Raw genomic sequence first — 26,371 nt, 5'->3', positions numbered from 1 at the left:
TTTTGGTACCATTTCTTCCCCATCTCATTTCATATTCACAAATGTGGCTTTCACATGGTTCAGTAATGCTCCTCACGTCTCATTTTTCACATTTGCTTCGTGGCCAAAGACAGCAGAGAACAGAGTGAGTGAGGCCGTTTGTAATGCTTTCTAACACAGTACTGCTGAGAGTGTTTCTGCATGAATGAGTGTTTTCACTGTGGGTGATTTCTAAATCAGTCCGTTTTTTAACTGTTTCAACTCAAGTAGCGCTTAAATTAAAGTTTTTGATCAGGAATGTGTGAAAAAAAACAAAAACAATAACATAAAAAACCCCAAACAAAAACCATGCTACAGCTAGGCTACTTTTCAAAATAAATTATGCTCTTAATACGAGCAATCGACCTCCCCCCCCCTCCCCCCGCTTTTTAAACTACAATGAAAATAATCCCACAACCAGAGGGCTCACCTGACAAACATCATCGAATACTTTCCAACAATCATAAAGATCCAAATCATATATTTCTCTTTTGCTGATATCTTCCCAAATCCACTGGATTTAAATTCAGACTCTACAGTTACAACATAAAAAACAAAACATCTTCCAACTCTCCATCCAAACCTTTGGATTGGGATAAGTTTCATCTTCCAAAAGAATATTTACAGTTGATCAAGTAACTATGAACACTGTCAACACAGGCGGGCGAGCGAGTGAAGCTGGAACGTTTGAATGTAATGTGAACGCTCGAATCCAGTGACTGCAAACAAGCCACTCCAACATTAAGTGTGTTTTATTCACTCTGTGTGTGTGTGTGTGTGTGTGTGTGTGTGTGGGGGGGGGCTGATTGTCCTGGTGTTGGAGATTAGACCTCAACAGAGCGCCAAGCAGAAAGGCACATTGTACACTGACATGAAGCAGATTGAGAGAAAGGTTCGGTCTGTGCTTCGCTCCGTTTTGTTTTTCCCTGCGATGCAACCACAGCGCCCAGTTTTCACAGTTTATAAGAAGAGGGACACAGGTTGCACGATAAAGACACAACGGCAACACGCACACATCAGACGAGGGTCAAATCGTGCCTTTGACAGTCCTGTAATGCTGAACACCGCAGCAGAAAAACACAATTTTTTATATATTCAGAGGGAAGAGCTGGAGAGATGCAGTCTATTGAAACTGAAATGATTTTGCATCCTCCAGCTGATATTAAAATCAAAAGATTTACCATCCTAATTTTAAATATCATTTCTGTACTTTAACCCTGGAAGAGCATCACAAATCCCAAACTCTGACAGCACGGGGTTGGAATTAGGGCTAAGGCTCAGAGGTTCACATACCTCATACACTTCTAGTGGCTTTAAACTTTTCTAAGGACCTCACAGCTTCTGTTTGACCCACATCTTCCATGTGTGCACACACACATACACTCCGACTCACACGAGCTGAGTCACACCTGCTACATAAAGAGCTGAGCCCCGAGACACGACATTGAGAAAAAAAAATAATAACAATTTTACAAAATATACAGGTCAGTCCATCAGCAGCGGTCCGTACCAGCAGACGGGCTGACTGACAGGCAGTCAGACGGACAGGCAGGGTCCAGTTTCCACAGGAAGCAGCCCGATCCAGCTGCCGCTTTCATCTTCCCAACGCCTCTTTTGTTCAACGGATGTTTTATGTCGCACCTCCAGGTGTGAGTGACGATGAAGAGCAGCAGCCAGTCCGGGTTGTCTTGTTCGCTACAGCAAGTCTATGTGAGCCTGTAGAGAGTGCTGAGAGTCTGGGTGATGAAGCTGAGGAGGCCTCGGCAGACGTCTCTGAAGTCGTGCCAGTGAGGGCCGCCGTGCTGGAGGGAGAAGGAAAAGACCAAATGAAGTCCAAATAAGATTCAACAACATTTCATTATTCAACAACTGACCTTTTTAGATGCTAAAAATGCGCATGCATTGACAAAATGACCCCGAAACAGCTCATAGAAGACACTTAATCACATGGCTGCAGCTTCATGCAAGTCAATGTTGTCTCCAGATGCCCTTGTTGACACACGGAGGAGCAGCAGCAACAACAAAGTGATTGAAACTATATAAACGATGTCAGCTGATCATTTATGAACTTTCAGAGATGCTACATTGGTTGAAGATTATGAAGAAAACTGTGCAGACACCTCTCTGAATGAAGAGAACGTTTATATACCAGAATCATGTTTAACCTCGATTTACTCAAATCATATCAGCTGCAAACATCTGCCCAGTTATTTAATCCCATTTTTAACTTCTTAGGTGCAAAGGTTAACTCAGGCTCAGTGGATGCTGCTCAGAAACCGCTTATCCTGCAGAGGTAGCCCCGTTGTGACATGGCAAGTACTCGTGACGCTGTAATCGCCTAATCTGACAAAGTCACCGTGTTATTGGACACAAATGTCACATGATTGAACATAAATGTGCCATTGTCTTACTCCTAGGAAGAGAAGTAACCAGAAAAGACACATACGTCAACCCCACTGTGACAAAGAATAACATCTACTAAAGGAAAATTCTTCCTGCTGTGACAAAACAAATTTCCCACGTGTGGGACTAATAAAGGTTATCTCATCTTATCTTATCTTGAATGGACAAAAAAAAAAAATAGATGCATTTAGATGCTTCCATGTTGAGCTATGAAAGGTGCCTTTTCCTGCTTTTTGATTTGTTTTTCATGTTTTTAAAATATTAATAAATATATGCTTCTGAAACAAGAAGTGGCCAGAAAGAGATAAATGGAGAGAAAGACTAATAATGAGGAGCGCTGAGCCCGAACACGAGGAAAACAAGAGTGTTCCTGTGTGGAGGACGATGAACCTCTGTGGCTGTGGTTGTGGTTACACCTCCCTATATGCTTCCTTTGCAACCTCCATCCCTCCTTCCTCCCTTTCCTCATTGCTTTTGTTTCAAAGTGCTCGTTCAGAAAAACTGACTAGATCATAAACAACACGCACAGTTTCCTCAGTTTCCCCCAGAGACTGAAGTATCTCTCTCAGTGTGAAGACAGAGCGGCAGACAGTTACACGAGAAGCAAACCCTGAAACCTGCTGCACTTGTCTGCAAGGAGGAGTACGCGGGGAGGCGGGTGGGTGGCTACATCCTCATAAAGTGAGCAACTCATGTCTGAGTGCGAGCCAGGAGGAGGTGACGTCATCTTTGTTTGTGTGCAAAAGGCGGGATGGTGAGGGAGTGAGAGGGGAGAGGAGGTGGGAGGGAGGAGGAGTGGAGGGGGGGGGGAGGTCACTGCCGACTCCTCACGCGATGTAGAGCACAGAGGCAGGGCGGGGCCGGAGAGGGAGCGAGATAAAGAAATAACAATCAAAAGAAACAGACAGTAAAGGGAGGAGAACGCTGTCATTCAGACAAAAGGAAGAAAAAAAAGGATTAAGGAGCTCCATGTGTGACCTAATTTCTGAATGAAAGGAGAGAAAGAAGAAAGAGCTAGATGATGCAAATTCTGGACAAACCTCAGGATTGCTGCTATTGCAGGTCTTAGTTTCTTACCTACAGCTGAAAAAAACAAATACTAGACACAAGGCCTTTATTGTGCTTTTATTCTTCATTTATAACTAACTTGGGGCTCTTATTGTGAAAATCTGACATAATTATGACCATTCCGAGGGTTTGATATCTACAAGGGACTTGTAATTTGAAAAATCCAGCAGAATTAAAGCATCCTAATAACTTCCCATATATAACTGAAGGCTTTTATTTTGAAAACAACAACAGTTTAACAAAATAATGGATTTTATTTTGAAAATATGAAATACCTGATCTTTCTCATTACTTTCTTCAACTAACAGTGGCTTTTATTTTGAAAACATTGCATATTTTAAAGCACATTGTAACGTGTAATGTAATGTGTAATGTGTATGTGTTAGTCCCCGTAGGGAAATTACTCCTCTGCATTAAACCCATTCACCCAGTGAAGCAGTGGGCAGCGCCCGGCGTACCTCAGGGTAGCCATTCAGTGGAGTTGAACCCCCAACCTTCCGATCATGGTGCAACCACTCTACCTACTGAGCTATCCCTGCCCCCCTAACTTCAACTAACAGTGGCATTTAGTGCACACATAAAGCAACTTCTTATGGAGCAGCTGTTGCCTAGGCTACCATCTAACGTACCTGCCACACCCTCATGTATCAACAGTATCCTTTGCTACAACTGCTTCCCTCGCCTCACTCGCTTCAAAAGGTGAGAAAAGTTTAACTATGGCCTCGCAGCATTCATTATTTTACACCTGCTCCCTTGTAGTTGCTGAAACTCCGTCACTACAGAGTCTTTGGGCACCAGGTTGCTCTAAGTCACTTCCTGTGTGGATGCTCCTTCATGGCAAAAATGTATTGAAACAACTAAGGGCTTTTACTTTTAAAATCTGACATGATCTGCTAACAGCGACTAACTTTGGGTCCTTCCCTGCTGCCCAGATAGAAAACAGATAACTAATGAACAGGAGCAAACAATGAATAAAAGATGGAGATAGGAGCGCACACAGTTGTAATTGATCCACTCGTTCGCACTCACAAATATCGATCTCTCTTCGCTCTCATGCACACGTGCAATTACTCATTGAACTCACATCCACTTATAAACCTGATAACAATGAAAGAGCAGGGCGGGGGAAAGAATCGATGTAACTGCGCTGCTTTCAAGGACTAGAAAGCACTTCGCACTTACGTCACCATCAACTCCACACTGAAAAAAAAACCCCATTGCAGTCGCCAAAACAGCTCAGCGACTTTAGGGTTAAAGGTTAAAACTGAGCCCAGTTATTTCCCGTCACCCTCCTTACCGCTCTGCGGAGGAGCGTGACGTTCAGCTCATCTCCAATTGTCCTCAGCTGGTTCGCCACCCTCCTGATCTCCTGCTCCTGCACTGCTTCTCCCCCAGGAGCTCTGCGGCGAGGCGAAGCCCAGGATGGCCGCTCATTTCGGGGCAACATGTTAGACTGAGGTCGCAGCCGGCTGGAGGGCTGCTGGAGCTCCTGTCTGCTCGAGTCTGCAGAAGAAAAGAAAACTGCATATAAGAATTTATTTTTACCTTCCCCATGAACTCCATCTGCCTCTCAAGTGAGAAGAAATGTTCACGTGTGAACGGCCAGAAGCTCCTGCAGAGTTTCTGATTATCATCAATTGATTGTCAACAAGCAGCATACATTAATGGCCTCCTTGTGCAGACAGGTTAAGTCAGAGGGGATGTGTGCCCACACAGACACTGAACTCCTCCACAGAGGAAAACCGGATTAAAAATTACATACAGGGGAATCATAATAATTTAAATTTTATGCATTTCAGTGGGAAAAGAGGCCGAGGAGGTGGATTTTCTTGACCTCCGAGAGTAAATCAGGCTAAAAAGAAATGTTTCGTTTTCTCACACAGACCGACAAACATACAAATTTCTTAAGGAGGAGGCTGATGGAGTGACTTATCTTCCTCTTCATGGAACTTGGGAGAGTAATCTCTTAATCTGCTTAATAAGTCTGGCATAGAGAGCTTTTGTGTGTTTGTTGTGTTTACAGAATGATTTTTGTTTTGTTTTCTTGGACAAGCAGATACCTGAGCCTCCAGTCTGATTCCTCCGTCGTGACAATCCAAACTAAAATCAGACCTGAATCTGTTTGAGATATTATGACTTTAAGAAAACTCGATATATATCATCTTATTCTTTTCATTTACATATCTGTACTTACTTTGTGCATTTTGGTTTAAGTGTTTCTTAAATCCTTTTTCATAGTGTGGAAAGCATCGTAACCGGATAAATACTTTAACTACCTCAGTCTTTTAATTTTGATGCAGATGAACTAATTAAAAGTTAATCATCTGCTGGCTTCGATTTTAGATTTCAGCCTCTTTAATTTGAATAACTCGTCTCTAAAAGCTGAACAGATGCCCTCTGTGATCTCCCTACGGCACACCTTTGGTTCCCCGGCTTGTTTTCTACTTTGTCCAATCACACAGCTTCTTTGAAACAACCCTGTCACCGGCACAACGCCGAGCGCCAGTGGCGCCCCCGGCAACCGCAGCATCCACTTTGCTAGGAGGATTATAACTTATCCTTTAAAGATGCAGGTGACTAGACAGAGAGAGACGGAGTGAGACGGCGAGAGAGAGAGAGAGAGGAAGAGAGAAAAGAGAGAGCGGCGAGGAGAAAAAAAAAAAAAAAAAAAAAAAAAAAAAAAAAACACAAACAGGAAAACCCTGGCTTGTTGCCAAGGTAACTCTGAGGCAGCACTCCTGGAGACATCTGCGTGTGATTGGAAGACAGCACAGGGGGCTGAGCTGTGATAGGATGACCTAGAGGAAAGGGGGCGGGTTTCTAGATGAACCTGTCCGTCTGATAGGCTGACGGGGTGACAAGGTGACAGAGAGACCCCCTTGACCAGTTAAGTGTGGGAGCCACTAGAGACAGAAGGGGTGGGTGAGGAGAAGAGGGGGTGGCATTAAAAACCTCAGACTAAACCTAAAGACACACCGACGGGGGAGGCAGAAGGCTTAATGGTGAGCTGGATAACTCTACCTACTTTAGTTCTGTTATTAATATTTCACTAATATCTATAAACTTGGGATGCAACAAGCCTCCAAAACCACCATTTCTAATGATCTTTAAGCAGTACAGCACTCATCAGGCTAATATGGCCATAACGTTATGGGAGGATGTCCCGTGACATGATACCGTGGACGTCTGTAATGCAGTGTCTTTACTTTCATAACACCCGTATAAGAAACAGATACCTGCAGATGAACCGAAACAGAGAAGAGCAAAACAGGGAACTGGGAACTATCTAGTTTACTGAATTTCCGCTGACTGCGCTGGAAGCTCTGAAACATTGTTTCCTTAACAAATACACAACCTAAGCAAATGCGCTGCACACGAGCCCGCGAATGACGTGACCGCAAAGGAGCGCATTGTACGGCAAAGCAAACTATCTCACCTTGATGACTCGCTGCGAGCTTTGGAGCAATTAACTAATGAGTAAACCATTTTAAGACTCGCGGCCACAAACTTTCCTAGACATCACCTGAAAGCATAAAAATCTGGCACATTGTCCGGTCTTTAACCTGTCAGCTTCCTGGTAAAAGATAAAGAAAAAAAATCTGTGTAATGTTTGATTGCGGTGATGTGTGAATAGCAGCTATTCAGGTGTCTCTCTCACCTAAAGTACTTCCTGCAGCGACAGAACATTTGAAGCGGACTACTTCCTGCTGTAAAGCATCCTGACCAGGAATCATCCAACGTTCATGTGTGAAAACAGTCTGACCCTCTGGTTTATTAAATAATTGGCTGACTGATGGTGGCTCAATAATTATTACAGCTTTACGACTAATTGATTAACTCGGTTTCTGTGCAGATAGCTGAATAATCAACTTACCCACTCACTGAATAACAAATCCACTTGCCCATTAACTGGCTTAGTGATTGACTCATAAGCCTGCTTAGCAAACTTTTAATCTGATAAACCGACTTTTGTAAAGCTGTTTTTTTAAAATAATAATAAAAAAAAACCTAACTGAATAAATCCCTGCAGCTTTGACTCTTTGGCCTCATTTCCTGCTGGTGACACACTGACAGGCTGACCTGACTCTGTGCTGCCGGGCTGAGCCTCTCATGAGGAGGAAACTGCAGATTGTTTCTTTATTGCAGGCGGGGACATGTCTCAACATGCCTGCATGCACAGCTGAACTACAGCTGAGAGAGGAGGAGGATGGTAAGATATTTGTTTACATTGCTACAGCCCTGTCACAACAGCATGGGTTAAAGTCAAACCTGCTGAGCCACTTCTGCAACCTCACCTGAATTCACCTTTCTGATAAATTTTCCTCCAGGATACAGACTCTTGGGCTTACTTCACCTGATTCCTGAATCGCCCGGAGAGGTAATTTTCTTTCTGAAGCGGAGGGCTGAATGTCTTAAACAGCCTCAGGCACAAATCAACATCTTATCACAGACACCTTATTCAGAGCGACAGCAGCACAATGAGCTTTCAGAGCCCTTTTTACTAATATTACAAAGTGGCAGTGACTCTAATGTCCCCTGGAATGAATCCGGCCTTGCGCCATAAACTCTGAGCAGTTTGAGGCGTCTGTGGCGCCTTGGGCAGCTTCTTGAAAGATCAGCATAAAGGCCAGCTGGCCTCAAGGTCACTCTGCCAAAGAGGGACCACATGTTGATCCCTGCGACAGCTGGAGCACATCTCATCTCTACCCTCCACCTGTCCCCACTCATCAGCGCTGCCCAAACAAACTCATGTCAAGTAAATAAAGCCACGGCTCCAGTAAACACATAACCAACCGATACTCTCCTGCTAACTGATAACGCTGGTGTTTACTTAAGGGTGGGGGTCTGGAAGGCAAACACTTGCGTGTGGTTGTGGCTGAGTCACATCTGATCACAACCGCTACTGCTCGTTGTGTATACATGCAGCTTGCTTCCTGCTGCAGCGGCTTTTAAAATCAGATTTGCTAAGGCTCACCTGACCAGCCGAGACAAACTGAGACAGATTCTGACATTTTGATCTGTTACACTGTAAGACAGAGACTTTTTCTTTTCTGGAATATGTTAAAAACTACCACAAATTAAAAGAAATAAAGCTTCAATTAAAGCTGCAAGTGTACTGCACAAGACAAAGTTTAGCTTCCCTGAGTTGTTGAACAAGAGTTGTTGTATTTGTGCTATATCCCTGACCAGTGGCGGCTCCTGAAAAAAATCTCAGGGGGGGCAATTTTTATGATAGACTAAAATGACCCATTTAATGAGTACATCAAACAACACAATTTTAATTTAAATTTAAAATGAACAACCATATTCTGGCCATTTGTATAGATTTGTAAAAATGAACAACCATATTCTGGCCATTTGTATAGATTTGTAAAAATGAACATTTTTTTTGAATGAATGAAAAATAACTATTGAAAACAACAACTGTAAACTGATTGGGGGGGTGGGCTAAATGCGTCCCCGCATTGCTAGCTCAAAAGCACCACAAAACTTAATACAATCGATGATTTTAGATAAAATATGACGGTTTTTATCTACCTCTTCGTTGTGCCTTCTTAAAGCAATCCGATGTCCATCATCTAGCTGCGCCGCTATGCTAGTTTTCCCTAGCACAGCTAGCTTTACACTGTTGTCCATATGAACTCGTGAGCTTTCATGTTTCTTGATTCGTTCGGAGAGGTGCTTTAAGTCGGTTTGTCCAGATTGTGTCCACGTCAAATCACACTTGTCACTTTTGAACAGTATGCACGGGAAACAAAAAAGTGCATTAGCTGTTCCACAGCCTGTCAGCCACGACTTGCGCTGGAACCAACTCCGACAAAAAGTCCTGTTGTATGCTTTTGACTTCTCCTTCGTTGCCTGGGTTAGTTGAATTTCGGGCTTGTCAGGTCCCAACTCTTTAACTTGCAGTTTTTCTGCCATTGTCCTTCTGGCAAAAGGGTAGGTTAGAAGCGATCTAACCGAATTTGGGGGAGGCTGTGCCTCAACCGTTAACAATACCGCTGCCATCGTCTCTCTCTGACCTTATAGCTCACTTAGGCTACTGACTGAGGTAAAATTCTAGAACAGCAAATCTTCGCGCGTTTTCTGCAGGGGCGCAATTTTAAGCGCCCCCAAACCATTTAATTCAGCGACGCTGATAGGTCAAATATTTATTATTTTCCCCTGGCAACCATTTAATGATAGGCTATTTCGCTGCATATCAAGGGCGCTTTGACGAGCGCCCCAGAAGAAGAAAAACACCGTTTGTTGGTTGAACTTTAATGAGTCAGCTGGTGAAAATGTTAAAATACGCCTGGCTGTATATGGGCACACACATAGTAAAACTATCATTGATGAATTTTTTAAAAATATATATTTTTACTCCTCCACATTTGGGGGGGCGGAGCCCGAGCGCCCCCTATGGGCCAGCCGCCACTGTCCCTGACAGAATGTGCCCCACATGGCTTCACACAAACATACTATGTTCCACATTTACTCTGTTGGAATCACTCTGGCTGTGGCTGAAAGGGTAATGATTAACACCGCACTCGGGCTTGGTGTTACATTAACCTTCTTTTCTGCCAGCCTGTCAAAACAAGTAGAACTACCCCACGTAGTTTTAATATTACACCATGCTACAACTCACTGTGTGCAAAACTGTAAATATTCAATATTACCTGAACGCTCTCCTGAGACGTCACCGGGTGCAGGTGCACCTCTGCACCTCAAATCCCTCCGGTTGGGAGGCGATGCTGCGGGTAACTGCTGGTGAACTCGGGGGTCGTCGTTGTCGTCTGGGTGGGAGTACGACAGCGGGTACGACACATAGAGAGCCTGCATGGGCTGCAGGTGATGGTGGTGATGGTGATAGTGGTGGATGTGTATGGCACCAGTGCTGGTCCCGGAGGAGGAGGGGGTGGTGGTCGTACTATTGAGCATCCCAGGCCAGGTGTGGAGGGGGCAAGGCAGCTCCACTCGGCAGGTGTTGTGACACGGAAGAGAGGAGTTTCCTCCAGCAGGGGTTTCTCCAGCGCTCTGTATGGTCTGTGCTCTGGCCATATCAGTTGTAGCCTAATTAAGGAAGACAGAAGTTTTAAAATTTTGTGTTAATTTTCAATTCAGTTGTGTTTTTACAGTTTAAAGTTTTAGTTCTGTTTTTATTGGTTTCAGCGTTGGTTTTGGTTTTTGTTATGGCTGCCATTCATCAGAAAGTATAACACACACCCCAGTCTCCATAAACACAGGCACTAAAGCTTAACTCAAAATTAAGACCTCTCCTATATATAGATTTTTTATTATTTTGCCCATTTTTATAAATATCCAAAGTTATTTTAGTTTTCATTGTTTTAAAAGGTTTTTACTGGTTTTTAGAGGTTACGTTGTTTTTAAAGGTGCAAATATACAAGACTGTGTAAATTAATTTATTATAACAACTAAAAATACGTCAGACAATAATCATTTTAGTTTGTTGAGCGCACAGAGGCAGCTGGACGGTGTAAAAACAAGTAAACTGAAGATTTAAAAAAAATAAAATAAAAAACCACAGATCTATTTTTAGCGCCTCTGATTTTTCCTCCGGTATATTCTGCTGTAGGCCGCTAGGAGGCACCAGCGGCTCCATTTTCGGAGCACGAGACCTGTGTTTGTAAACAAATCCGTGCCGCCCGTGCACGAGGAAGCGCGCTCGCGAACTCACACAGCGAAGAACAGGGACGCGCGCGCTGATTTAACGGCGGAACACTTCGATGTTCGCTGTCACCGAGCAGAAAGCGGGGCACGAACAAAACTCAACAAAACCGTTTATTTAATATTTTGTCGCCACAAATGCACCCAATGTTGTTCATTTCCGGACACAGAGTCAACACTGACAATTTAAAAATAAAATCCACGAGAGGAAAAAAACACAGAAACAAAAAAAACAGCGTTGACTTTACGAACCTGTCCGCACTACCGCGAAACAAAATTAGCTTATATTTATGTTTTTACCGCCACGTTGTTAGCTTTTCGTGCTCTGACATGTCGGGGCTTGTCTCTGTCAGAGCAACGCGAACATCAGCTCACTGCACAAGAAAATAAAACTCTGTGTAAAAATGCACTGTTTGAGTATAAAATCTGAAAGGAGCATGAAGTAAACGGGCTCGTTCAGGTGAAGTCTAAAGCGCACTCCTGATCCCCACAGCTGGGCAGATGATGCAACTTTGCGCTGCCAACTTCTGCAGAGAGAAATCCGGCGGAAAGCGCTTACTTGGTGGAGGTTTTCTGAAGATCCGCGGCGAGGCTGTCTGCAGGTCTGAACCTGACGGTAACAGGTGGCCATAAGACGGAATAAAAGCTGCCGAAAGAAACCGTGGATGCGCCGGTGAGAAGGCTCCGGAGATGTTTAAAGTCCGCCCGGAGGAAGCCGTGTCACTCCATCCCAGGTGTCCCGCTGTGAATGGAGTCGGTGAATTTTTTTAAATCTCTTTTTGTCTCGGGTTACGTCGTCAAAACAATAATATTGATGAAGATGAGGTGTAGCGGGACTACGTTCTGCCTGGCTTGCTGTCTGTCAGGGTTTTCCGTCTGAGCTGGTCCGTCTCGGCGTTTAAAACGCGATCGGTCAAACATCCGGTCTAGCCTTTCACAATAAACTCCACACAATACAACCAAAATAAACACATCTTTCTCTTTCGGCTTCTCCTGTCAGGGAGCTTACTTCCATCTCTGCATGTCTTTCTTCACTTCATCTTCAACATCTTTTGTCCAATATATCCACCATCCCTCCTCTGCAATTGTCTAAACCATCTCAGACACACAATATATCTGCTTTCCTTTTCCCAATCATAGTCCCTACATTTAATATCCCCCCTCTCACCTGTATAGTCCCAATCACCGCCTCCAAACACACACCTTCCCTCTTGGACACTGGTGTACAATCACCACTCAAATCTAATAGAAAGCCCCCTTATCTGTTTGCCAAATATGATATTTTAAAAAGATTTCCCATCTTTTCTGTGACAGAATTTTCCTATTTCAATCCAAGGATCTGTGAGTGTCATGCCTCTTTCGCATTCAGTAACTAAGTTAAGCAAAATTGGACTCTAAAACTTTCTAGTTGACTTGCATAAAAATAAAATCACTAAGATGTATTTTAACACTTATTTTAACAAATATCATTAATGATTCAAAAAAATTAATGTCTGTGTAAAAAAAACACATTAAAGCAAAAGTTAGTGCATATAATAGAAATCACCACATGTGGGCTCACTTTATGTGCAGACTGAGTCACCTATCCAATGATTTGTGCTTAATTTACTTTTGCGTTTGCATTGTTCTTGCTTTAGCTTTTATTTTGATGGGTTTGTCTAACTTCCGGTCCCTCCCTCCCTCTCCTCCTCCACAACAAGTGCAGACATGCTCCTTGACAGGATGCTGCTGTCTTTAACTCCACCGCTGTCCCCTCTGCCTGCCTTCTCTCTTTCTTTTACATTTTCTTTATATTTGACATTTTATCAAAAACTTTTAAATCCTCTTCAGCACGTCTCCATGGTTTTTTTTAACTCGCACATCAAACACTCCTTCATATTTAACAGTTAATGCCCTTCTTGTGCTCTGTTTTTCTTCCCTTCCCCCTTATCTTTAACTTTTTTCATGCCACAGCCCCACACAGCGATCAACAAAACACCCCCCACCTACACACACCTCCTTTCACTCACAACCCCCCCCCAGCTGGTTTCCCTCTAATTTCCTTCTCTTTTTCAGACACATCCTCAGCAGCTGTAAACAAACAGGCTGTCTTCCTGTTTGGAGTGGAGCTGAGTCAGCCTTTAGCATACAGTAGTGCTGCTAACAACACATTTATTGCATAATCAGTGTGTGTGTGACCAAGGCATTAGTGCTTCTGACTGTGGTGAGTTCAGGGTGCATGTGATTCATGCAAAAAAGGAACATATCTTCCGCACTGAGGTCACAACCCTGGGAATTCTGTTTGTTGCATGGGTTATCTGGCAGGCTAATCCGAGTTTAGATCCAGGAGCGTCACTGGTGCACCCATGGCTTTGTTCTGACTCAGCTCAACACCGTCAGCAATAAATTCCACCTTATCCATATCTGGATATGTCTTTGAAATGCAAAGCGAGTGTGTTGAAAGCTTCATTAAAAGTAATTTAATGGCATTCATCAGGAATTTCCTGCAGCTAAACACTAGAAATTATAATCCTGTATACTCGTGTTTCTCATACCTACAGTGCTTCCTTTATCTTGACAGATGTCTCAAATGTTTTAATGTTGTTAATTATAGTTTTCTACAAAATCAGCAAAAAAACCAACTGACATCACTTTTCATCGAAATCTTTATGCCATACTTGGCTGGTTTAGAAGGGATGTGTTGCCTGAAGCTGCACCTGCTTCTGAAAGCTACCAACTGTTCATCCACAGAGAGATCAGTAGGAGGGAGAGAGAGGGGGAGTATTTTGGTAAACGGGCTCCAAACATGGTCTAAAAATCCCTGGAAACAGCAAGTTTGTCCATGGCCTGCCTGTGTGCTCCGGTTACTTGTGTGTTAAACCTGCATGTACTTCAGGATATCTCTAAATCTGCTCTGTCAGCCATGGCTCGCTGCAGAACATTGACAGCATACAGAGATTAGAAGTGGAAACTTACAATGTCCCCTATCCTCGTGGCACAAATAGGCTAATTCCTATAAAAAATTATGAAAAGCTGAAGAAGAATTAGACTGAAACATTCTTCTGAATATTAACACGACTGAAGGTTCGCAGTTAAAGGTTATTATTCTTTTACTACCACATAGTTACCCGAGCTGAACCCTTCACCTCACAGCAATGCTCATATTTAACATATTGACATAAACCTGCAGTAAAGTTTAAAGTCACAACAACAACTCAGCTGTGCAAGCTTTTGTTCCCCCAAGTCTGAGAGCTCTGCATAACATTAGCATCCTAAATGACACCAGAAACTCCGTCATCTCGACCCCTGACCCTCAGATCATTGTTTTTTGGATGCACCCCTCAGCTGCAGGGCATGTGACAAGGGGGCTGCTCAGCTGAGCAGCGGGGTTGGAGGTTGGTTAATCGGCTGGAAATGGCAGCTCGAGTGAGGAACGCTTTCCAACTCTTCCAGCAGCAGATTGCTGCACATGCCTTTGTTTTGGTGCAGGGGGTGGGTCTCCTGTCAGGTACATGCCCGGGCGAACACCCTCTGCCAGCTTTGACACGGGCAGACTTTGCATGACATGTGGTCAACAGTTAGCTTGTAGGGGCGAGATAATGAATGGTAATCTGAGTCAAGACCATCAGGCTGCGTCTGTTACTGGTTTGATTATGAATACGATGAATTATTTTAAATATAATCAACTTTCTAATATTTGTCAGAAGAGTCTGAAATAACTGGATTATCACTGAAGGAGAATTTCCTTCAGCTTTGTCTCCCTCTTTGTTCTTCTTCTGTCGTCTTCGACCTTTCTTCTCAGGAGCAGCACATTCGGATGCACTTCTGCTTTCACCCATGCAAATTTTGTAGGAGTTTTACTGTCACACTCATAGCTTGATCACAAACAGGGTTATGAGTGGGGCTGAGGCCTGGATCACATTCAGGAAAACAGATGCTGTTTACAGACTTTCCATGTAGAAATTTATCCCGGTCATTGTTTTGGATTTTTATATTTAAACACTATGTTTGTTGTACACCTGTAGTGCATCTGAAAGCTGTGAACACACCTGTGTGGTTACTTTTCAAGGCAGTGTGATAAGCTGATTAGACTGAGTAAATCTAATCGAAATAAATGTATTTAAACATCCAGACGTTTGCACTTGTGTTTGTTCATGAATGCAAGTCCAATGTTTCCTCTTTTGTGGTCTCTACCAACTCTTGCGGATGATATCAGGCTCTGGCTGTTAAATGTTGTTGGTCTTTCTGTATAAGCAGGTCAACTATCAGAAAATAGTGCACTACTGTAGTTTTAATGGAATAACAGCCTCTCACTGCATAATATCCTCTGAGGTACTGCTGTTGTGTCCTTGACAGGGGGCTTGTGTCTTACATAAACTAGACTTGAGCCTCTGGTAAAGATTTTGTACCTTAACGCAGCATTTTATTTTTTATCCATTTATATATATGTGAAACCCATCTGCACATGTGCAGGAAGAAAAACAGCAGGTTTAAACTTAAATTCGTACTTGCCGTGAGGTGATATTGCTAACCTGTGCAGTTAAAAATCTTTCTGTTTTTTTTCCTCCTGATATCAAACCTTAAATTATAGAAGAAACGGTGCAAGCATGTTCCTTTAACAGCTCGAAAACAAAGACATACCTTTATGTTCCTTGGAAGGTTCACATAGTCACACTGAGGCCGAATAATTAGTCCCAGAAGGTTTGTGGAGATTATACCAGCTGGAAAATAGACTTTTACGACATTCCTGTTTCTAAAAGTACACAGCTGCATTTTAGACCCCTTTCTGCTTGAAGCTGCCTACTTTCTCCAAACATGAGGATGTTAGAGCAGTTAGAATAAAGGAAGTTGGAGGCAAATTGAAGGATAATGCTCTTCTGAGTCTTTATTGCCAGACCTTTGACTGATACATAACCTTTCTGATTCATAAAAAACGACTGGTTATAATATTGAGATTCCTGCAGCAGGAGAACAAGTGCAAACTGCACGGTTCAGACCCAATGCAGGGCTCCCCAAACACCTGCTGATGCCACCTGTGATCGAGTCACCTGCCAGGTTTTTGGTTCCAAACTGCATCACCAACCTTGTTTTCTGTCCTGCAAAGCATGACTCTGTGTTGGAGGTGTTATTCGCTGTAACCCGAGGGCACTGGTGCAACAGAGAGACGGTATGACGGCACCAGATCAGGTGTACGCACACACACTCTCTTCGCTCTCTCTGACAGGTAATCGATACCTCTGTAGCTGTGATAAGAATGTAAATGAGATCTATCACCTCGAGTCTCATCTCGTTCTTCAGTCCAACTGAAAACCTCAACCTCAACCTTCATAACGTTGCTGAATTTGATAAGGTTTCATCTAAGGGTTATGCAGCTGATGGATCTGACCTGAAAGTTAAGAGTTTAGCTTAAATGTGTTTATTTTGTTATGCAAGTGCCAAATTTAAATGTGCTTTGTGTTTTAGATTTTAATCAAGAAAACCTTTTTGTTTACCTTTCACCTGGATGCTTTTCAAATTTCATGTAAAACGCTTTGTTTTGTTGAAGTGAGCTGAACAAACAAATCTGCTTCTTTTTCATTGGTTGTACGTTTGTTAGGAGACGTGATGAGAGCCTTTAGACAGGTCAGAGGAATCCCCATTGTGTGTGTGTGTGTGTGAGTGTGTGCATGTGCGTGTGTGCGTGTGTGTGTGGCTGCTGTTTGTCCTGCAGTAACCAAAGCAGAAAGCCTCAGCTTTTGTCCCCACAGCTGAAAGCTGAGCCACTGTTTGGGTTGTTACAATGACATCATCGTTTTAACCCTCACCCACTCCGCCCTTCATCCCACACCTCCTCCTCTTTCCTGCATCCAGGGCTGAGTTTGCACTCGGACACAACATTGAAAGAAAGGACGTGTTTGTAAAATGTAAAAAGACTCGATAGTGATCTTATAGTGAATTATCGGTGAATTATAAGTAAAAGGACTATTTAGATTTAACAGAGAAAGTCATGTGACTGACACTTATTATGACAGCTTACTGTTAATAAATTTCATCCTGTAGGCAGCAGGAGGTCTGACTTAAATGTTTTGGCAATAATAATTGTTATGGTATGTTTCTAAAAAATATGTCACCCTGTTATTGACATCATCCACAGAAAAGGTCAGGAAATCACCGCCAGCATCAGAAAAGCCAGTCTGGGTATACTCATATACACATTCATCACAAACATGCACAAAATTTGATGGAAATTCATCCAAAGAGTCAGAAACACATCCATATATACTCAGCCATACCAACACATGAAGCAGGGATTAAACTCTCTGAGGTCATCCTTTCTTTCCTGATCTGCACTTCTTTCAGCCTATTTACTTTACTTTTCCTTAGTCATCCTTCAGCCCTTCCTATGTTTTCATTACCTCTGAGTCTGGGTGGCCAGTTGGCAACAAACTAATGTACTTGAACTTCAAGTGTTTCTTACACAGCATGAATGGAGAAACCCAAATGTAGGAGAAAAGCAGACAAGAAGAGTAAAAAGGTATTGAGTTTTTAATTTGAGACAGACATCCGTTAACACTCACATTCACACCTATGGGTAATTTAGAATCCCTGGTTAGCCAAAAAAAATAAAAATAAAATAAAAACATCCATCTACTTTCTGGCTTTACTTACGTAAGTTTTATTTACGTTTTTCAAAATAAAAAAATAAAAAATAAAAATCACAATAATGATGCAAAGGGCTCCAAAACCCACAAAAACTCCTGTACCAAATTTGATACTCTTGGAATTTCAAGGTGAACGTCTTAGTTATGCATCGTTATTTTAACTTTTAATTAATCCCCAGCTCCAAAATTAAAGTGATGAACAGATTAAATGTGCATATATGATTCTGCACAGTGACTACTTAAGTAGGCTCATTTCAACTTGTGCCAGCATGTTCTGTCAAGTCTGTGTGCAGCAGGGGTTAATGGTGGACCCAAAGTGCAGACTCACGGAGATGAAAATACACACTCAACACAGCTTTATTGCTAAACACGACAAAACAACTAAGCAGGATGGCGGCCAGCCCACACAGTGTTGCATGAGGGTGATCATGACACAGACCAAGGAAAACACACGGCTTAAATACACAGAGGAGCAATCAGGGAACGCGAGACAGAAGGGAAACACAGCTGGGAAAAATCAGACCTAACGAGACAAGGAAAGCAAAATTAGAAACACTGAAGTGAGACACGGACTTTCAAAGTAAAACTGGAAACATAACACAGAGACACGGACTAGACAAGGGGATACAGCTCTAACATATAAACCAAAAGACTAGAAATTATAAATAATGACAAAATCAAAGTTTAATAAAAATGCAAAACTCAAAACACTGGGTTAACGACCCAGGCACCCTAACAGGTTTAAATAATGCTTGAAATCATGGTATATTGTACATGTTTACTTCCGTTTTAATACCACAATCACTGTTAAAACTGTTAACCCTCATTCCTGATGTTCACCTGTCTGGCAATCACCCTTTCAAATGTTTATTTTGAGGCTCCCATTGCTAACTTTTGTAAATTTGATCAGTCAAATAATCTCAAAACAATCTCAAAATGTGGAATGATGCTGTGGTCCTGCTCACAGTACTTACAGAAGGTGCAGGTTTTGAATTTTCTGTTATTCAAAACCAGGTTCTTATCTCAGTCCCCCTTATACTGTCCTTTATTATCTTCTACTCCCTTCATCTCTTGTCTTCATTTAACAAATTAGCCCTCATTGCTGTGGTGACTATCAGCTAAAGAGCCAGCAGCAGCGGGAGAAGCAGGGACCTCATCAGGTGAGCTGCAGAAAGCTACCTGTTAACAGGTAAATGTAAAGCTATCTGAACGCACTGTGGCAGACCAGAGCTCGCTGTTATCAGATGTGAGTTGTAATGTTAGCAGAGTGTGGATGGCATGATAACGATGCTTTGTGCTGGGTGTTAGCAACTGTAGATAAAATGAAAAGAAGCTCTGCTGGACCTCACATTTAAAATCTATGCTGCCCTGTGAACAACTAATGATCCAGTGGGTTGTAGAACTCCTTTTGCATGATCCCACTTCAGGCGAGCTTTAGCTGAGGGACATCTAACGATACTTTGGTTTACAGAGGAGTCCACGATCGACTCAGTGACTGCAAAGTGCCCAGGTCCTGTGGCTGCAAAACAACCCAAATCATCACCCCTCCACCACTGTGCTGACAATTGGTATGAGATCTTTGTGCTGATGTGCTGTGTTTGTTTTTTCCAAACGGTGCATTATCTTCAAACATCTCCACTTTGGTCTCATCTGTTGCTGCCAGGCTGTCTCCTGGCAACCCTTCCAAACAAGCATTGCATGAGCATTGCATAGTCCGACCTTGGGGTGGATTTACTGGAACGTCTCCCCTGAGAAGATCGTGACATTAACACGCATCTGAATGCTCCAGAATGCAAACTGTCAAAACATCTGCTTTTACAGAGATGTTCACAGTTACTGATCACCAGTTAATCTTGATTATCAGCAGCCTAACTCCTATATATGGACCACATAAAGTTAATTCAATTTCACATGACTGTAAAACCTTAGAGAGGGATACGGTAAATGTCCTCTTCTGTCCCTGCAGCTACATTCTGCATAAATTGACCCATTATTGCAGATGACATGACATGATGACTGCTTAATGGTTCTGCCTCATGATGGAGCAAAACATTACCTGTTTGTCCAACGACTACCTTAACTCAGTCGACTCAGGTGCGACATCACTCGTGGCTCCACCATCAGACTGCTCGACAGCAGTCAGTAAAATTAGGAAGACAACATTACATCATTACAAGTATAATTAAAACAGACTCAAACTGAAAAGATTAGTTCTTAGTTTAGATTTGAAAACTGTGAGGCACATGAACCAGAGGGTGAGGCTGCCTCAGAGCTGCGACAGACCAATCAGCAGGAAGAGCCTGTCTGGTGTCTTAAAGTACTAACAGCTGCCAGTCAACCGCCCCAAGCATTCAGCGTGGGGTATAAAACTATAACCCGTCTAATAGAGCCTTAGTGGCAAGCCAATACAAGAACTTATAAGTGAATAAACAAATCATGAACTGTACAGGTAGCCAGTGTAACGATGCCAGCATGGGTGAAATGTTTCCATCCACTCGTCAGGAGTCTGTTTACAAGCAGCATTTTGGAGCGAGTGCATAAAAGGGATAAAAGTGCCTCGCCCAGTCTGATGTATAAAGAACTGCAGTAATCTAATCTGGAGGTGATAAAAGCATGAATCACCTTCTCAAGGTTATTTAAAAAAGCTAAAAGTGAAAAGCTTTTCTTTTTCCAAGCTAAACTCTGCAAATCCAATTTCAGAGAGTAAACCTGAGGTTCTTCACAATATGAAACCAGAGATCTGACAAATATCTCCCTCGGGATGAGTACTGCACCTGATACACCTGCGTACACATATATGTTTCATATTTCATACATATTTTGTCATTTTTGTACATTTTAGGATTAATATCAGGACCGAGTATAATATAAGTAAAATGGAAAAATGCATTTTGTAAAATTTAAATCTTACATTTTTAGGTTTATTGATTATAAAAGCCAAATAAACAGCATCTGATACATTTTGACAAGTTTCAGTCTGTATCTGTCTTTAGCGTGGTGGTGCACAGCATCTGACTTCAAACCTTCCTTTGTTCTCGAGGTCCACCTGTAGGTACAGATTTAAACCACATCTGTGAAAACAAGGATCCCTATTAAAGGTCCTACAGCAGTGTGTTAGAACTGCCACCGTGACAAGCTGTGGTACCATAAAGGTAGAATAAAGCACCTTATTTTCTCAAAGTGTGCACAATCAAATACCTCAAACTAAATCTGTGGCCACAATGAAATTTGTAACCTCTCTTAACATATTATTGTCTTCTTCTTCAGTTTGGTTTTGTTTGTTCAGATTAACAAAAAGCTCCATTAAGAACTTTTCCAGATTGCATCCATGCACAGTAAATCAGAAATATGTGTTTATGTGTCGAAACAACAGACACCCAGTGTTGTGCTTTAGGTTGTTTTTGTCCAGGGGCTGGTTTCACAAAGATACTTTAAACGGGTCTGCAGGCTTAAACCAGGCTTTGCTCATACATTCATCTAATGGAAGTTAGATTGTTTGCTACCAATGTTATGGAGAGAGTACTGAGGAGGGAAAGAGCTGTTAGAGACTGCAGTAACAGCAGGGAGGACATCGTCAGCCACTATCCAGAGGAATTCACAGAATTCATACAGGCTGAACAGGAAGTTTCCTGCACATTTTATTACCATCTTTGTCTCTTGACTGACCTTTCCAAGTAAAATCTCTTTATAACTGATGAATTTCTCCAAAAGAGAACCATTTTTATTCTTTTGGATCTAAATGGTGGGCTATTTTTTTTCTTTGAAAAATTTGTCTTCTGCGTTTAAGTAGATAATTGATGCAGGAGGACAGGCGGCTGCTCAGATCAGCTTTTGTCACGTCTATAAGTTTTTTCTGACGTCTGAATAACTGTGAAGTTGTAACTGGGCAAGAAGGAAACTGCTCCCGTGCACTGACATGTCAAACCACTGTTTGATTTTGACAAAGACACGCGTCGTTAGCAGTAGCGGTTTCTGCATTAACAGGTAGTGACACCTACCTGTTAATGTCGTTAGTTGCATTAACAGGTAGGTGTCACTGTGTCTGAAATGCTTGTTTAAAACAGGTGTTTTAAACATGGACATTTTTTACTTTGCATGTGTTGATAAGGGAGAGGATTCCTTGTAGATTGAGAGAAATACAACCCCTTTCAGCTGAGCAGCACGGTCTGATGCCAACATGGTGTAAGTTTACAGAGATTACAGAAGGAAACAAAGAAAACAATACAGAGAGAAAAAAAAGTGCTGCTGCGTATCAGGAAGAAATCTGAGAAATCTGACAGGTTTATGAAACAAGAGAGCAGGAGGGGGGTGTCAGGCTTCTGAAGAGCAACAGCATTACATCATCCGTTTCACCTCAAACAGAGTCGGACAGATGGACCTGGTGTGTGTGCATAAGCACGTAAATGTGTGCCTGCGAGTGTCAGCCAACCAAATCCTTGTTATAATAAGTCGAACCAACACAGTGTGGAGGAATGTGCATCTGCAGCACATCATGTCTGTTCACTCATGGATTTATTTCTCCCGAAGCAACGAGGCAGAATATGAGGTTGGGGGAGATTTGAAATCATTTAAATAATGACAGACTTAAATTCAGCAAGGTCCAAAAAAGGCATCAAAAATCCGTCGTATTTTCACGTAAACCTGGAAATAATCAAAACATTTAGAAGCTGAGAATTAAAAAAACAAAACAGGGACAGTATGAATGACAAAGAAATGCTCCTGCATTGTTTTCAGGTCAGAAATCAAATGTAGGTTGATTATTGCCACTCGCTGAGTTAATGTGTTTATACAGAAGGTCAGATTTCCTTCATTTGTATCCCGTCCACTGAAGCAGGTGTTGATTGTCTGGCTCATGGCAGGTCGTGTCAAGTCGAGCTTATTAATAGAGCGCAAAACAACAAATGTCAGTTAATGTGCTGTACAACTGTTAGGGAAACACCGCGAGGTTAAAAGCAGAAAATAGACACACATATGTACACACGGCAGACACATGTTAAATGTAATAATAAGAAACCCATTGTGGCATAGTTTTGAATCTTATTAATTTTGTTTCTTGTTTTGTTTCGCTTTATTTAGACTCAGACTTTGTTTTTGGTTTCAGATTATATTGTATATCCTCAGTTTCTTTGTAGTCCCGCTTCTCTTTCTGTCCCCATGGTTGTCTGGTTTTCCTATTTGGTTGCGTCAAGTTAGTCTTGTTTTCCCAGTCAGTCATGTCCCATTGTTTAACTTTTTGTCTGTGTCAGCTTCATGTGTCTAATTCCTGGTCTTGGTGTTTGTTACTCCCAGTCTTATTTTGATAGTATCTTGTCTCGTGTACATATGTTTGCATTTGGTTCCCCTCTCTCATTAGATTCTGTTTCACCAGGTGTGTCTGCTAGTGTCCTTTGTCAAGTCCTCTCTCTCGGTTGTGTGTTTTCCTGTTCTGTGGTTTTGCCTCTAGAGTGATAGTTTCCCCCACTTATTTTTTATTTTTACTTTCACTTCCACCCACTGGTTAGAGTTACACACCTAAGACTACTATGGCTAAAAGAAGCACAGCTCTTTCACAAACTGAGTGACCAATCATCCTCAGTTAGACCCTAACCCGGTGCATCAGGGCACGCACGCCAATGGACACCTTGCTTGTAAATTAGCCACACCCAGCGACTTTGGCAAAGCGGTACTAACTCATGCACTGGGGTGAAAACAGGTTGACGAACTACATGCAGCACTTCGCCCTAAAAAGCATTTCAAAAGACATTTATTATGCACGTATGAAAATTCTGCAATGCGTGTGCACAATTTCACAACATTAGAGCGTCATTAACAGAATAATCCAAAGTGCTGACGTTACCTCACACATCTGACACGGTGGTTAACTTCTACTGTATGCGTGCATCAGAGCAACCTGGTTGGCTAATGTATGACATGTATTTTGTTGGACTTTACCACAGTCTTTAGGGAGTCTGTTAAGGACTCTTTAAGTGCTCATTACATAATGTCCATGCTGAAAGTGAACACACTATCAGACTGCAATCTGTCACAAGACGGGCTGAGGTGTCTGTTGAACCAGGACTGACTTCCAAACTCACAGCTACAAGAGTTAATACTGACACACACACACACACACACACACACACACACACACACACACACACACACACACACCTGGTCATCGACATCAGCAAGTTTCAAGGATACACCAGAGTTCATCAGATTAGCACGCGAGCTGCTTGTGAAGCCCTCACGTCTCATAAAACCATGTTATCCCATCTGATCTGATAATGTTCCACAGAGCTCCATCTGATATCAGGCTGTTTGTGTTTCTCTGCGTTTTGGTGCACTTCTAAACAATGGAGAAGTACACTTCATTGGCAAGATGGAGCCGTGGCGGTGCAGGTGTCCAACTCCATCACTGTGGGTTTGATACACCACAGTCTCTCTGTCTCTTTCCAGTTCTTCTCCTTACGTTCACCCATCTGTTACTGCCAGAAATCTCAGATCAGCTGATAAACGCTGGCCTTTTTTTTTCCACCCTGAGAAGTCGTTTGGAGACACTGTTCTCGTTCTCTGACACCACATCCAGTAAGTAATCCATTCTTTCTCACACAAAGCTTTAACAGTTTTCTACATGAGGAACATTACGAAATAGATTTTTATTAAAAACTTGTCAAAAATTTTAACTTTAAACAAGATGTTCAAACTCTCAGTTCTTCTGACTTTAAAATCTGATGTTGAAATATAAATGAAACTATTATAAAATGGGTATATTAATGAGTATTTCGAGCCATCACCCCAGCTCACACCCAGCATAGAGTCCAGCATAGTAGTTGATAAACTGTTTGAGTCTAAGATCATTTTCATTTTCATCCCATCTCAGGATGTAATGCAGTATCAGTAACTTCCTTCCAAGCACTTTTAAACACACATCCTTATCAGTTTGTTTTTTTTATGTTGTAGCATGTTTTATTGTCATTTTTTTATTGTTTTTTTAATAGTTTGTGCATCATTTTCAGTGTTCTTGTAATTTGTATTTTGCATTTTTGGGAAAAACACAACTTTAACTTTGTCTTGTTTTGTTTTCAGTGCCTGGCCTACTGTTTGCATTTAGGTCCCTGTTTTTGTTTCTTTGTCAAAACCTTTTCAAAACAGCTATATCAATTACATTTGTACTATTATCATCATTATGGTGAACCAGTGTCAGGCTAATTTGAGATAGTAAAGACCTCTTGTGTCATTTTGAGGTCTTTTTGACAGGGTGAGGTTTCAGTGCAAAGAGAACGAGACAAATATTATGTTTAGTGTTGCATTGCTCTGAGGACAACTGCAGGCATTTTCTAAATTTCCCAGAGGAAAGTTAACGACGTCTCCCCGAACAAACTTCAGCAGTAACCTCTGCTTGAGTCACTGACATTGCCGTGTAAACCCCCGAGTGCCGGGTGTTTATATCAACACTAGAAACCGTCGTCACTTTCCTCTGTCCGTGATCAGAGCCTCGAGGGAGCTCGTGTTATCCCCGGGGAGGCTGTTGTTTGGCTCTCACAACAATGAGCTCATCGCTGACATCCCCCCTCCCCTCACTTGATCCATGCTCAAAGTGAAAGGGGATCCACGTCTCTGCACCGGGCCACCAGTTCAAAGATGGAGCACTTTTTAAGCTTAGATGGGTTGACACTGACCTATATGACAGGGAAATATAGCATAATGATTCCAGTTAATCAGCCAGGAACAATCAAGACTGTGTAGCATGTGTGAGCATGTGAGGTCTGATCTCCCCGGGTTATTTGGTAACACTATGGTAACACTTTAAAATACAAACAGCTGATACATGTAGATCTGAGCTATTAAAGTTTAAACTCATATTAGTTGCAATAATAAAATAATTGTCCTGACATCAGCAGACATAACACTTTCTATACTGAGTTATAGCTTAGCTATTCTTGTTTTGTAATAACACCAGCAAGCCTGTCCTCGGTCTCGGGGCCTCAGTGTTGTGAAGCATACACTTGTGTCAGGTGGGCAGGACCAGTAAAACAATTGCACAATAACCTATAATTCATAATTGCATAACAACCTGGAAAAAACACCTCCACCTTTTCCACTTCTGTTTAATGTAAAGAAGAAGTCTATTTTGAAAATGTTCACATCTAATGAGCAATATATTCATTAAACAGATGCTAAACAACAAGTTGAAATGGCTTTAAAATTTAAATTTCTGCAATATTTCCCCTTTTTTTTAACATTTAGTCAGTTTGCTGAAGGTACGAGGAAGCATTAGTGCCATGAAGCAAAGACAAGTGTCAGTATGATGTTATAGCAGGCCATAGAAAAATTGCTGTCAGTCACCTGGACCAGACAAAATTAGAGATTTGGATTTAACTCCTCTGATGATCTGATGACTTGCAGCACAATGTTTCATGGAGCAAAACACAGCACAAACACCAGAAATGGTGCCCTCCTTCTCTGCATGCGTTCAGCCTTTAAATAGCCATCCAGTGTGCCAGCTTTGGACCTTTTAACAGCTTTGGCATGAAACAGTGCAGCACAATTTCCTTTACTGCTCAAGCTGTGACATATGCTTTGGAACACTTCTAACTTAAACTTCCAACTTT

At 42.1% G+C, this 26,371-nt stretch overlaps 1 protein-coding gene across 1 annotated transcript; it reads right to left on the bottom strand.

Moving 5' to 3' along the window:
- Positions 1-484: 484 nt before the first annotated feature.
- On the bottom strand, positions 485-12,064 carry bbc3 (BCL2 binding component 3). Its single transcript, XM_026193326.2, has 4 exons — positions 11,717-12,064; positions 10,149-10,542; positions 4,787-4,992; positions 485-1,820 (listed from the first exon to the last, which is right to left on the bottom strand). The coding sequence occupies exons 1-4, from the start codon at positions 11,786-11,788 to the stop codon at positions 1,725-1,727; spliced, it is 768 nt and encodes a 255-aa protein (XP_026049111.1). The 5' UTR covers positions 11,789-12,064; the 3' UTR covers positions 485-1,724.
- Positions 12,065-26,371: the final 14,307 nt, after the last annotated feature.

This window comes from Astatotilapia calliptera, chromosome 14 (assembly GCF_964374335.1).
Source record: "Astatotilapia calliptera chromosome 14, fAstCal68.1, whole genome shotgun sequence".
Taxonomy (NCBI): Eukaryota; Metazoa; Chordata; class Actinopteri; order Cichliformes; family Cichlidae; genus Astatotilapia; species Astatotilapia calliptera.
This window is presented reverse-complemented; position numbering and strand designations above follow the sequence as displayed.

Coding starts and splice junctions, on each gene's coding strand:
- bbc3 (XM_026193326.2), bottom strand. CDS start 11,788: ATGGCCACCTGTTACCGTCAGGTTCAGACCTGCAGACAGCCTCGCCGC. Junction 10,543..11,716: donor CTTCAGAAAACCTCCACCAA/GTAAGCGCTTTC, acceptor TTCCTTAATTAG/GCTACAACTGATATGGCCAG. Junction 4,993..10,148: donor CGTCTCAGGAGAGCGTTCAG/GTAATATTGAAT, acceptor TTTCTTCTGCAG/ACTCGAGCAGACAGGAGCTC.